The 14637-nt window shown below is 38.2% G+C and overlaps 1 protein-coding gene across 2 annotated transcripts in view; it reads left to right on the top strand.

Annotated features, from left to right (window-relative positions):
• The first annotated feature begins 7530 nt into the window (after nucleotides 1–7530).
• Nucleotides 7531–14637, top strand: part of plekhm3 (pleckstrin homology domain containing, family M, member 3) — a 40629-nt gene continuing 33522 nt past the window's right edge. The window contains exons 1-2 of one of the 2 annotated variants that reach the window (XM_008432787.1): nucleotides 7531–7608; nucleotides 10637–11544. In XM_008432787.1, the coding sequence (XP_008431009.1) occupies nucleotides 10914–11544 (631 nt within the window). In that variant the 5' untranslated portion in view covers nucleotides 7531–7608; nucleotides 10637–10913. Of the gene's footprint in view, nucleotides 7609–10347; nucleotides 10419–10636; nucleotides 11545–14637 lie in introns of those variants that run through there. The other variant, XM_008432795.2, reaches the window with a different exon arrangement.

Raw genomic sequence — 14637 nt, 5'->3', positions numbered from 1 at the left:
TGGTCCTGATACTCTTGAACGTTTAACCTCTGACCTGCAAGCTTGTGGAGCTGCTGTTCCACAATTGCCATGACAACGGATGTGTGTATGTTGATGCTGAGATTACTTATGAACGCTGTGTGATAAAAGGGTGATGACAGTAAAATGCATCACAGACTTATGTTTGTGGGGTTTTTTAAAAAAATTAAAAAAAAAGAGAGAGAAGCACGTCTTGGGTTTCAGCGTATTTTGAAAAAATAATCAGATAATTCTTACAAAGTTTCAAAAGTAGTCGAATATGAATTTAAAGGAGCCTGGATCTTCTGGATCAGAAGTGATCTGATTTTCTCCACTGTTGAGTGAGTTGGATCAGGGAGAGCGATGGAGGTAGATTGGAAACAACCATCTTTTATAAAATTAAAGTGCTTGAAGGAATCGGACTAATTTCCTTCAAGCACCGACTGACCCACTAGTAGGATATGATCATTAAAACATTTGTCTCAAAAAGTGCTGTATTTTTTTAATTGCATATCTATGTTCTAAATGATGTTTATGTGGTGATAAGTTATGCTTATAAACCAATAACCATGCTAAAAAGACGTTCTCGTGGAAGGATTAAGGTTTTAAAAGAATTTTATTGACATCATAATTACAGTTTTTTTTAAAATCAGCTACAAAAAGAACAAATACATAAATTAAAAGAAAGTTCCAGATAGATTTAGGGTTTTTGAGAAAACCCTAAACCCTAAATTAGTCTAGTTAACTTCAGGAATCATTTAAAGTGGTGAAATGCAGAAAGCTTTGGCTACTTGATTCATAACAATAGCAGAAAGTGCAATAGTTATAGTCATATAGTTACAGAAATCAGCAATGTCCCCTGTTAGAAAATTGCAGTAAAATGACTAGTTATAGCTGAAAATGATTCTTTATAATTTCGCCCTCTCTTTACAGTGTTATGTATTATTGTTATGTTAAAAGCTAACCACCCGCCACCCTCATATACAGAGTTCTTATGAAAGAAAGCAAATGCTTTTGCATTTTTAAAAAAGTGAAAAAATTTTTTTTTTTACTAATTTCATTTCCCTCTGCTATTGAAGTGAATGCCTCTCTAAAATTGTGCCTTTTCTTTACCATTTTCCTCTTTTCTTTTCCTCTTTCTAATTTTGCTTTGTAAAAACTATTTAAATGAAGTGCTTCCTTTATATTTTGTTACTTTCTGACCTGTTGTGTCTGAGGTGCAACTTTAATAATTAATTTCTGAGCTGAAGATTCAGAAGTTCATTACTCTTCCCGGAAAGAAAGACTCGTTAACTTAGTGTTTGTTTTGCATTGTACCTTTCATATTTCAGCATACGCAGTCATATTGAGGTTGCATTTTTATTGCGTGTCTTTTCAATGAGCTACATGAATTATGTACTGTATTCTGTGTGTGCTGTGTATACTGTATAGTAATGGAGCAAGCAGTTGAGCAGAAATAAAACTTTTGGTGACCAAACATCCTTACAAGCAAAAGTATCAATTGAGCAATCAGATAAATTTAAGCTTACAAACATGTGACTAAAATAACAAAGGGAAATAGTAATATTCATGTATAAAAAATTTACTTTGAACAGAGAGATCTCTTAGGTCTGTCGGCCAGCAGGGGGCGCTCATGAGTGAAGAATGAATTCTCACAAGGCAGAAGATGGTATACAAAAGGGCATTTTCAATTGAATATCTAAATGTGACCTTTCAGACAATTTATTAATAGAACGTATTACAAATAAAAATAATGTCATTTTAAAATGGGATTACATTTCAAAGTCTCTGTAACTGCAAAAAAAAAGTAAAAAGAAAAATATCGTAAATAACAATTTTCTGAGGTTGCCGGTAAACTTTTTAGTTAGCAAAATGTGTGTGTCTCTCTCTCTCTTGTTATCTACTTTTCAATCTTTGCTGTATCTGCAGGAAGAAAGACAAACTAAAGTAATGAGACAGCAAAGAGAAGTTCAGGAAAGCACTACAAGAGGACGACAAAAACAAAAAAAAATCCATGTTTTATCCACAGGAGTATTTTTATTTTTATCCACAGGAGTATTTTTATTTTTATTTTTATTTTTGGTAACAATGTAAAGTGACTGACTAACTAATATATATTTAGAATATGTTCATAGGTTTGGCCAGAAGGGGTCAGTGTTTATGTGGCTCACCAAGCTGGTCCTCCGTTTTGGTTCCTCGGTAGAAGTCAGCCTGTGGCTGTACATTGCTTTTTAAAATTCATTACTTATGTATTTATTTATTGGGTTTTATATTTACGTTTTAACTGAAGAAGGTGTTTAATGGTTTGTTTGAACTGAAGTGATTTAAAAGGAGTGGCCAACAATTTTCCAGTGGTATCGCCATGGACCCTCTGGTCAGGTCTGTCACTGAGGGCAGGAAATTTATTATTACCTCAAATAAACTATAAACAAAGGTCATAAAAATTAACAATGCAGAAGTGTTTGATTACAGACGGAAAAGGAGAATAATACTGCAGATACATCATTTTCAAAAGCATTTGAGAAGATCATTGTTCAAGTCTCACTATTGTTCCTGTACTGGATTTATGTCTGAACTTTGACTAGGTCATTCTAATACGTAGAGGACCTCCAGAGACAAGTCCTCAAGTGCTACCATCCTGCAACTTTTAGATTCATCTCTGCTCCAACGACTTATGACTATATCATTAAACAAATGATTTCTGTCTCTGAGCGAATGCATCCAATCTCAAACACACCTGAATCTCATTCAGGCATGTTGGACAAAAGACTCATCAAAAAGCTGCAGGATTGTAGCTCTTGAGGACTGGACTTTGGCAGCCCAGACCTCTAAACCAGTCCTTTTGAAGCCTTTAACATGTTTTCTTCAAAGATTGTCAGGTTTTTCAGTTTATCATCTGATCGAAAAACTCGAAGCAAGTTTTCTGAATAAAGCTGATCTTGCCAGAACTCCTCCATAACCTTTTCCCTGTGCTATCTGCTGTGCTTGACCTTCATGATGTTGATTTTTTCTCTAATGTTCTTTAATAAACATCCTAGGCCTTCTCAGAACAGCTGTATTTATGTTGAGGTTAAAATACAAACAGTGGTCTTTATTTAGCAATAAGAAGACTTCTGGGGTGGATCGTTCACACAGAATCTTATCTACGGGTACGAAAGTAAAGGCTGATGAACTCAATGTCACATTTCAGACTTTTTTCAAAACAATGAAAACAATAAGTGACTCTTCTTTCACTTCACGATTACACCCTGCTTTGATAATGTAGCTGCAGACTGGTTGCATCACAGGTAAGCAGATCATTTACATGTAAAGCATCAGTCTATGTGTCTCACGTAGACTTGTTCTGTTTTGTGTCAGCAAAGGGGAAACATTCACTAAACACACACACACACACATATACACGTTTCCATGGGGACCAAGCGGCCACTCTGCTGTTCAATTGCCTGTGAGTGAGTTGATGTAGACATCTATTGTGCTGTGTGTGTTTGGGGGGTCAGGGAGCTGGCTTGAGGAGGGTTAGAGGGGAGCAGCATTGAACAACACAGTAGACAGATGAAAGCACTGCATATCCTTAAATCTAATCATAATTTAGTCCTCAGCAGCAGAAGATGGTCTGATCAAAATAAAGAGGGAAAGAGGCAAGACTGAGGACAGAGAGGGACCCGAGTGCACTAGTCAAGGGACGGGGGGCTGGTGGGGAAGGGGGAGGATGTGAGACCGCTCTGAAATGGGAAATGATAGATCAGAGACGGCCTGATTCCTAAAGCTGATGCTTATTTCTTGCATCAGTCTTGATTTCCAGGCGCGGGCACTTACCCTAAAAGGATTTCTAAAGCGTAGACGGAGCAATGTTTCGCGGATGTCTAGACCTTCATTCAGATGATGTCAAATTATGACAGATGACATGACAAAAGCCGGAGAGAAACCGCAAACTGAGAAGGATGGAACGGTGATAAAGTTTCCAGCAATTTATAAAGCCGGTTCTCTGAAGGCAGATAATGATGAGGCTGTCAAAGACATGTTACAAACAAGGTTTTAATATGGTTTTACATCAAATCAGATGCTTTACACAGACTAATAGGGGAATTTACGATCTGTAAAGGAACCCCAAAAATAAAACCATTGCCTGGATGGATGGATGGACGGACGTGTCTCTTGCTGTTGAAGCACGAACACTGATCTTAAAGGGGCGGTATTATGTGTTTTACAATCACCTAGAATCATTTTGTAGAACAAGTTATCTGCAGTTGTTATAAAAATGCTGCATACATCAAATATGACTTCAAAGGAATTTGACTTCATAAATTAATGCCTTGAAATTGGACCTCTGTCTTTTTAAGAAAGTCCTGTTCTTTCCAACTCTCCGCCTTCAGGAAGACATCACAACAGCGCTCATCCACCAGCGTTGCAGTGTGAAGTCACTTGCATCTAATGAGCTCAGAAGGTGCTCAGATTCACCAGGTGTTTGCTAATTGTTGCTGGCTAGTCTGAAGGAGCATCCTCAAAGGCGGAACTATGCCCACCCAGGTGTTTTGGACAACTGAATGGTTGCCATAGGAGATTCCAGGATTTCTCCAACATGCTTTAAAGAATCAAAGCAACACTCCAGGTATGTTTTTGATGAGGGAATACTATTATAATATGATATGAAGCTCAAAAAAGTCGATTTTACATAAACATGCCGCTTTAACTGAGGCAAGTGAGATCTTTAGGTATTCCAGGTTCCTTTCTTCCTCCTAGATGAATTGTTAATTTGATCCTGGATCATGTTGATCGGCTTCCCACTCCTGGAAAAACTTACCCAGGAGTCAACTGGGTACTCCTGTACTGGATACACTGGTTCATGTCTGCTCCATTTGTGGTTCACTGGAGTCCCAAAGGATTAGAAGTAACTGATAGCAACCACTTTCTTTGTTTTTCATTTGCTCTTAACTTGTTTTGAGATTGGAAAACGATGCAGAGATTATTCAGATCTTTTACCTCAAAACAAATTTCAAATAAAAATGTTAAACCAGAGAATTTATTCGCAGAAAATGAGAAAAGGCCAAAATAACCAGTATTACATGCAGGGCTTTCTGATCTCAGGTAACGCAAAGAAATCAGGTTTTAAATTACACGATATTTATTCTTTACCTTACTTATACTAAACGTTAACTTCTATTATCCTAACATAAATCTATGTTGGAATAATACTGATTTATATTTTTTTAATCACAGCTTTCATATGTTTTGCTGCCGGGATCAGGCGATCACCTAATCTGTTCCTCATGAAATGAAAAGATGTGCGCTAGTATGCAATTCAATAGAAGCCGGAAGCAAATGACTATAGTGCATCTAGATATTGTTTTTCTTTTTTTAAGTTACACATAAGTCTGTGAATATTTTCTGTGCACTTATATTGTTGTATAAGATATGGCTATTTGCATTCATCTTTCCACGTCAGTAAAACATAAGAATGGGTGCAAAATGCACTAAAATAATGACAATAACCATCACAAAGGAAAACAGAGCAGTGCTTGTTGGGATAAAGGAAACTGGTTCTCCAAATAGTTTTAACAATGAGAAGTACTCCATGGCCGCCTCACATCGTTTCAGCCCTCGTGAGAACTCTGTTTGGAGGAGAATTATGTGTTTTACCACGTTAGACGGATACTTTGGGTGGCAGGTCAGCTTCAAGGAGCCCATTAGCAGAAGCCCATTCTCCACCTCGGCTGTGTCCTCCTTTCTTCTGGCCCTTTTTCATTTTGGTCTGAATTTGTCAGTGCAGACGTATTTCATGACCTTCCTTTGTGAGACTAAGTAAATGTACTACATCCTGCCTGCCACCCTAGGTATTGATCATGCTTTTTAGAGATTTTCATCCCATTTCATGGTAATGATAATAATGGAAATGCACTATGTGTTTCAGAATTGGTTTGATGCAAAACACATCAGAGTACGGTTCTTGAAAAATCTGAAAGGTTTTATAAGATTTTGGAAAATAACTTTGATCCTCGTTTCTAAAATGAAGAATGGAAACAGGAGAAAAAAAAGTGTGATGTTTTTCCAACGTGTCTTGAAAAATGCCAGCAAAGAGTTACAGCAAAATCAATTACAATCAATATAGGTGTAAAACAATACTGTGAACAATTTAGCAAAATAACAGCAATRATGATGATGATGATGATGATGATGATGATGATGATGATGATGATGATGATGATGATGATGATGATGATGATGATGATGATGATGATGATGATGATGATATTTGCTTTATTTATTAAATTGTAAGAAGTGTTTTGGAGGGGGGGGTGGTGGGGGGATTTTCTGTTCCTCAGTCTGACAGATAGTATTTTTGTGTATTCTGATATAATTAGTTGATTTTCATAGCTTACTTGATGAGCTTATGGAGATGTATTAAGTTGTGTGGATAATAAATAAATTCATAAAATGTTTATGTTTTTCACAAAAATGTTTAACCTTTGTTAATAAAATGACTAATTGGGAAACTGCTGAACATGTCTACCTGAATAAAACAAGACTGAAAAATTCAGCTATGCAAATTGTATCTTACTAACTTCTCATTTCTTGATAAAGAAAAACTGACTATATTTACTTTGGATGCATACAGATTGTCTTCCAAAACTATTTACATTAGAAGAACATTTTTACATTTTGTCACATCACAACCAAAGTGTTCAGAGCATTTATTATGATTTTAACTGACAGATGAACCCATGGAACAGCTCATTTTGAAGAGGACGGAAAAGTATACATTTCAAAACATTGTCACATATTTATTCTGATACCCCTAAATACAATACACTGCAAATAATTGTCCTCATAGGTCACATAATTAGAAAATAGAGCTAATCTGTCTGTAATTTAATAAATCCCAGTTAATCTGTGAAAGGTTTGTTAGAGGACATAATCATGAAATTTAAAGTAGAATCAGGTTATAAAACAAGCTTTCCTTTTTCCCATGATTTAAACATCTTACTGGGCATTTTTCATCCCAATGGTGTACCATGTTTATTTAATAAAATATTTGACCACTTTTTAAATAACAGACATATTAACAAACTAAATAGATATGCTATTTTTAACATATTGGATTGAGATGTTTCCCCCTAATCTATCAATAGTGTAATAGGAATTAATTTACTGTGACATTATTTCCTTGGACCCCTCCTGACCCCACTGGGGGACAAGGGTGTAAGAAAATGAATGAATGAATGAATGAATGAATGAATGAATGAATGAATGAATGAATGAATGAATGGATGGATGGATGGATGGATGGATGGATGGATGGATGGATGGATGGATGGATGGATGGATGGATGGATGGATGGATGGATGGATGATTTCCTTGGGTAAAGACAGAGCTGTAAACTAGTCACTTGCTAATTTTTTATTTTATTTTAAATAAATACAACACGTCTGTTTATTTTGTTATTTTTATTATTTTTATACAATGCCTCGGATTTTGGTCAATGTTTTTCTGGGCATCTGCTTTTTTTAAATTTCCATGAGAACGTTTTGTGGAACCTTATTCTCCAGTCGGAGTTTCACGCCGAGGACTTCCGCGCTGACGGACTGGAATGACATAATGGTAAACAGAATAAGGTGAGTCTTATTTACCTTTACCGGTTGGAGCGTGCCGGCAGTTTTACCGCCAGACAATACAGCATCGGTCCAGTAAAACATGGTGGATGTATTCAGAGTCAGTGAGACATTATCGGTGATGTTAAAGTCACATTCATCCATGATGGAGAGCGGCTACCGTTAGCTGTTAGCTCACATTAGCAAAGGATAAATAGGCCTAACTCAAGCAGATTTGCCGGTCAAATATGAGATTAATGAACTTAGTTATGTCGTTTGCAAGTGGTAGTCATAAAGAGAAGAGTGTGCGGTGCATTGTCAATTACTAAAACTACACAGAAAGCTGACTGGCTTTAATTCTGTTTCTACAAAGATGCTGAGTCTTAATGGACTCGGAGGCAAACACTTGAGTAGGACTGGATGGTGAAAGCTGCTGATTATCAATTTCTGACAGCGACTAGCATCTTTACTCTGAGGTGAAATCTTCCTGTAGAGATTTTTTTTCAACGAAACTCGTTAATTAGCGGAGAATGTGTTGAATGACAATTTGATGTCCCTCTCAGATGATTTTAATCTCATTAGGTTCAGGTTTAACACAAATTTATTGAGTTAAATATGAACAAAGACGATTTTTTTTTTACTGGAGAAAAAAGTAATAATTAAGAGAAGAAAACACAATTTGCTTTGCTTTTCTCAAGAGTCCATGAAGTACGCGTCACCCCTGTTACTTCCAGCCTGAGAGAAAATTTTTCTGTTAAAATGTAGTATTAAAACGCAGCATCCACCTGATCAGACATTTTAAAGAAACCACTCTTCATATGTATTTTATTTTGCTTAAAATAAGTAAACAATTTGTCAAGAGTTTGATAAGCAACATCATTATGGAGTGTATATTTGCCTTTTTGTTTTATACATGAACATTTCTGAGATTTTACAGAAATATAAAAACTGGTAAACTCAAGTGTAATGTATTGAAGACATGTAATAGTCTTCAAATTAATATTACAAGAATGCAATATTTGCTGTGTCATGAATTTAAGCTCTTCATATCAATAATGTATTTGGCCTGTTGGATGGAGTCTGGCTGCAGTAGATGATTAGAGACCATTCTAGAAGCATCTTGATTCATCAGATATCTGGTTTTGGTGCACTGTATGGACCTGATATAAAAGACGTCACATTACATTTTAGTGTAATGTGAAAGAATTATAGAACCTTTCACAGATTATGTTGTTTAACATTTTGGGACAATACGGAGAGACCAGATAATTTAACCAAGAACATACTTTTCAAGTTTATATAATTCAAATATTAAAAATGCCATCTTTTTTTATTTAAAATGGCTAAAATTGTACACAGGTGTATCGAATCGGGCCTTCTGGGACTTCAAGAAAGTGGACTGGAATAGCGTGAAAGTGTTGGGTGATTTAAAGAGGTGCTTCTTTCCACTGAGAAGGACATTCAAAACAAAACATGCCAACATGGTTGTAGAAGATGGTCCACCCTGAAAGCAGACCGCATGATGACCAAAAAAAGCTGTCTCTATAGCAGGTTCTAGCAGCAGATGATATGAAAGTATATACCGTTACAATCAGAAGTTGATGGAAGATATTTAACTTTCATGGGAGTTGAGCAGGGAGAAAACATTTGATCTCTTAAAGAAAAAAAAAAGATGGATTCCACACAGTTTGTCAGAGAGAACATAAGCAAATATCTGAACTTATGGAATAAAGTCATTTGGACAGACAAGCCAAAGCTTTGACACAAGAACAGAGGACAAATCCAGTATTTCAGGTGAATAACCTATTGTAGCATTTCCTCATATTACTCAAACCATTGGTGACAAATGTTATCCCACTTGTGGGCATCTGTTAATCATATCTGGTCAGTTGAAGATGGTGATTACGCGGCCAGCGCTGTGTTTGTCATCAAAAAGTACTCCTTCAGAAATATAGCATGGAAAAACGCAAAAAGTTACCAGAGTGGTAAAAACAGCAGAGCAGTACCTGGAAACAACTGGTGCATTTAGATTGTGATTCACGCGTAATATTTATAGAAGTAATATTTTCCAGCATCCCTGTTAGTTGGTTGGTAGGAGATGGATTTGGCAGCTGGTCTGGTTTTTTGTGATTCATGTGGGGATCAGGAGGAAGTTTGATGAGTAACTGATGACGATGAACTCAAAGCTGAGTCTGCAGGCACATGATGTCATTCTAAATATGGCGGGTGTGCGTGGTAAAATGTTAATACAAACTGGACAATGCTAAGAATTTGCTCCAAAGTGATGAAGCTACAAATCTTTTTAATTTTGACAATGGAAAAATAAAATGGATCTATGACATTTGTGACATGCCATCTTATGCTCGTAGGTCTCAAGTCTTTTCCTGTCTTTTTTGGGGAAATATCTTAAAGAAAAAAAAAACAGATCTAAATCAAAGATTTTTAATTTCTAAAAAAGAAAATCAATAATATTTCTGCTGCCACCAAACCCTCCTAGAAAGTTCCCTTTTGTAGTCTTGAATGATTTGTACATATTTGAACCCAGCAGACATTGCATTCTAGTGATGTAATGTCCATTAAATAATTAATATATGAACGGGGGAGGAAGAAAAATCAATAGGAGCACAAATGACCCAGCCTATACAAACGGTATATAGAGGGAGGAGGATGAGAACGGATGGGCATGTCAGGCAGATGGATGGTAACCCCACCCTGGCCTGATTTCTCTGCTGCTCAGTCTGCCGATAAGCAGCAGAGGAGGAAGTCCATCATTATTTCACTGGAACATAAATGGCGGGATGACCAACTCTATTCAGCTAATCGAGATACCGTTGGTATGTTTGAAGTCAAATCTTTATTACTTATCTGCTTGCTTCAACAAACGCTTGTTTTAAATTAACAACATCAACTGTGACATGAAGTGGTTTTGTTGTTTCTTTGAAAAAAAAAAACCGAGACACAGCTTTCTTCCTGTCAGCTGCGCATCTGTTCTTGGTATTGGTTTTGCACATCTTGTCTTCACTTCCTCTTTCTCTCTTCTCTTTCGTCACAGAGAACGACCCAGATGCTTTCTGCCAGCTGACCTCATAACCACCTGACAACCGAAAGCAGAGCATTGATTTCAGTGTCAGCATAGCGAATTTCTAATCAGGCATCTTTGTGTGTTCACGGAAGAAAGACGCAAACTTTCAGAACTGGAAAAGGAAAAGCGAAAGACATCTTCAGTCGGACTTCTAGCAACTATTTGAGAAAATCTCAGACATCCTGAAGATGGTTCTTCTATTCATACCTGACTCTCATGTCCGGAAGACTCCGTTATGTCCTTGTAAATGCTAGTTTTGCTTAGTGGTCATGATTGCAGGGCTTTTGTTACTGTTCTGGAAAACTCTCTTGCTACAAGATTAGTTACTCAGGGGAAGTGCCGTCCTTTCACAGCCATGGAGGGCCTTGAGCAGCTTGATGTGGTGGGTGATATCAGCCCAGCTCTGGAAGCAACCGAGGACTTCATCCACTCCATGGCTGGGATCCAGGGTCAAGGCCCGAGCCTCGCTCAATCGAGCAACCGCCAGCCTGCGAGGACGCCCAAGCAGCTGCAGGACATGTCCAGCGCCGCTCTGGGCAAACTGAGCTCCAGTGGCGTTTGGAACCTGCTGGCCGGAGAGCAGCCGGAGGTGGGGCCCCTCGGCCTGGCCTGGGCCGACAACTTCAGCGTTCTGGGCCTGGGGATGGGCTTGAGGCATGGGAAGAGGAGCCGGGCACGCTCCACCAACGACCTGGTGGCCCACATGCAAGAGTGCGCCAACAACGCCGGAAACGCCTCGTCGAAGTCGGTGTTTAAGAAAGGACACAATCGGTCCAGGTCGGACGTCAACTACCGTCCGTCCACGTACACGGACAACGGGCTGCCCGCGGTGGACTGCGACACGCTGAAGAACATGATCCTCAACCAGCAGCAGGACGGTGAGTGCACGGACAAGATCGTCCTTCATTTGATGATAAAGCTTAAAAACAAATGACGACAAAACGGGTTGAAGGTGATTCCTATTTTAGATGTTATGCAGTTTGTAGCATAAAAATTCATGTTCAGTTACAGTATACTAAGATTTTAGTTTTCAGTTTGTAGTTTTTTACCCACTTTTGTCTCTGACCCCTGGTCTGTGGCACCATGTCTGCTTGTTGATATTTTGACTGCATTTGAACCAGGCTTCTTGGAACCAACCAGAATTGTAACACACACTTTCACCGCTCATGTACACTTAGCAGCAGTTCTTAAACCAGAGTAGTTGTTAAAAAATGTATTATCAAAGGAACAGCGTCCTTTATTTTCATGTTGAGGCGCTTGGGTCCGATATTATTGTTTTCTGTTTAAATCATAATTCATAGATCTGCGTGTTTAAATGTTTTAGAGAGATGWCTCCTAAAAGCTGAATGTGTGTCAGGTGGTGATGAGAGCCATGTTCTGAACACTTTCAGCCTGTGGTGAGCATATTGTGGTTCCTTTATTGCATAATTGGAAATTCTGTTGTTTTCTACTCTTGGTTTCACAACACCTTCAAGAAAAATCTTCAATAGCAACATACTGTTATTGTTGATGAATATTGGTGTTTGAGAAGTGACCCCGCAAAAGCCTTTATTTTTGTCTTTCTCTGTTATTGCTCCCTTGCTTTCCCATGTAAGCTGCAGTAAGCTCTTGCAACTAACATATTCTTCACCCAGCACATGCACTAATAACCTGGCAACGTTTATGAGGTGGCCATTGTTACTTCATCCGTGTGCGTGTGCTTTTACAGTTTTGCCCCCCCCCCCTGGTGTAATTTCTCTTATTTAGGTGAACTGACCCTTTAATGACATAGCATTTGCCTAATTGAACATTGATGCTGCAAATTGTTGCTTTCTCTCTTTGAAGATGATGTCACGCCCTCTGTTGACCAAAATTGTTGAACCTGAAGCATTCTTGATTCTCACCAGGCTGGCCCTTACCTGAGCTAGCCTCCCCTCCACTTCCCCGTTCTGATCGGCAGTCCGTTCAATGAAAAGCTTTCTCAGCTTTTGAGAGGCTTATGGAGGACAGAAGTCCCCGACTATTTGTACTGCAGATCGGGGCGTGTGCTGTACTTAGGTTGAAGCATCCCCAGAGAAAGCAATAATGATAGAAGATGATGATAACTTAAAATGACACAGCTGTGGCTTGACCGTCCATATTCAGACTGAGAGCGCTACACACACACACACACACTCGCAGAGAGCTCATTTGTTTGTGTGTTTTGGCTATCCGAAGACCTGAGGAGATCCGACGGGATCCTGAGGGATAATAGCCCGTAATCCTGTCAGCAAATGGACTCAAATGAGGCGAGAGAAGAGGCAACCCAATTACCCAGCCGCTGATACTGGCAGGATTATTTAGTATTAGCATATGTGTGAAAAGGTATCAGGCTGTTTAGACTGGCGAGATGTGCATTGAAAGACGAGAAGTAGGAAAAAGACGGTAATAAGCAGAAGCCAAAGTGATTTACTGGGCCTCGCCGTGCCTCTTTATTCACATAAATAACAAAAAGGGGGCCTGTTTGCCTTTCCATTAGTGACAGCTGGGGATGTTTAGATGGTAAAAAGAAACAAGTAGCACAGATTTATGTAAACAATGTGCATACTGTATGCATTTAGACCATGTGAGATTTCTTTAGGATTCATTTTGGTCTTGATTAGAGAAGATATTTCTTGCTTCTCAGAATTGTGGCATTTTTTTCCTGAATATATTTTAAAAACTAAACTGTTGATACTGAGTTTGTGAAGTAAGGTAATTTGTGGCACGTTACGTCACTGAGACAGATCATACACAGAAGCCTTACTCGTCTTAGAAAAACTGAGTTCATTTAGCCTTTCAAGAAAATCAATATTCATCATCATGTTGCTTTTTATTTCAGAAATATGTCAAAATAAGACCTGTTATTGAAATATTACTGCTGAGAATTTCGGTGACATTTTCAATAGCAACAAAATACTATTTTTTAAAACTCTTTTCCTCCTTTACCCATAAAAGTCTCCCAACTGCACTTGGTGAGCTTTGACCACCAAAAATACAGCTTAGGTCTTAGTCTTTTTTTCTTACCATTGCACACAGGCGTTGTGCACCAAAAATGTGCCATGACTTGAGTGACAAGAAAGGACTTTGATTTAGAGAATAGTTGTATTAATTTATAACAGCAGGTAAAACCGTCAAACTGGAAATTAGTCTGTTTTATATATCAGAGGTCTGCAGCATGATTGAGTGAAACACTGGAGAGTTATTTAGCGCTGTTGAGTGTGAAGTATTAGCTATGACTGAAAGCCTGTGCGTATGGATGTTGGACTATTATTAGAGTTCGGTGTAAAAACCCAGCAGGTAGCCATGAAGGCTAATTAAATAAAGCAGTTTTCCTCTCCGCTATTCCTAATTCTCATCTCGACTCTCCCAAGCGTAAAGTCTGCCAATCAGTTAGACCCGATTCCGGTTAATCCTATTTGCATATTTATTTTGTCCCTTTAGCAAAATCTTTGTTAACATGCAAGGTCCGTGATCCTGAGTGACTCCATGTCTGCTGCCGGTTTGATAAGATTGATGACAGCCTGCACTCGCCACCCCGAGGCTAACCAGAGCCGTGAATTATTTCCCCCTTACGGCTTTCTAGATGAGTGATCCGGTGCATTAAAGAAGCAAAATGCATTTTTTCCCCGTTTAGTCTGTGTATTGTGCTTTACAACTAAATGAGATTGTGAAGCTGCTCTCTTAATTAAATCTCTTAACCCAGTAAGAACAACTTTTCAGGTTAAATCAGTTTTAAAGCGTAAACAATCATGTTTTAAAGCTGAAATTTTCCTTTATTTTGATAAAAGGTAAAGGATTAGGGCTACACAATACCTTGCAGCAGTGATAAAGGTGATATACATTGTGATGACAATATCACTTGCCATATATGTCCATTCTTTCCTCTTCTTGTCATTTGTTGCAGTTATAAACCAGGGTTTCATTTTAATTACATAAATTTTGAGAGATCTGCGATCGATACTTACATGAGA

The sequence above is a fragment of the Poecilia reticulata genome, linkage group LG2, assembly GCF_000633615.1.
Source record: "Poecilia reticulata strain Guanapo linkage group LG2, Guppy_female_1.0+MT, whole genome shotgun sequence".
NCBI classification, from domain to species: domain Eukaryota; kingdom Metazoa; phylum Chordata; class Actinopteri; order Cyprinodontiformes; family Poeciliidae; genus Poecilia; species Poecilia reticulata.
The sequence above is the reverse complement of the archived record's forward strand: the minus strand, read 5'-3'. Positions and strand labels throughout refer to the sequence as shown.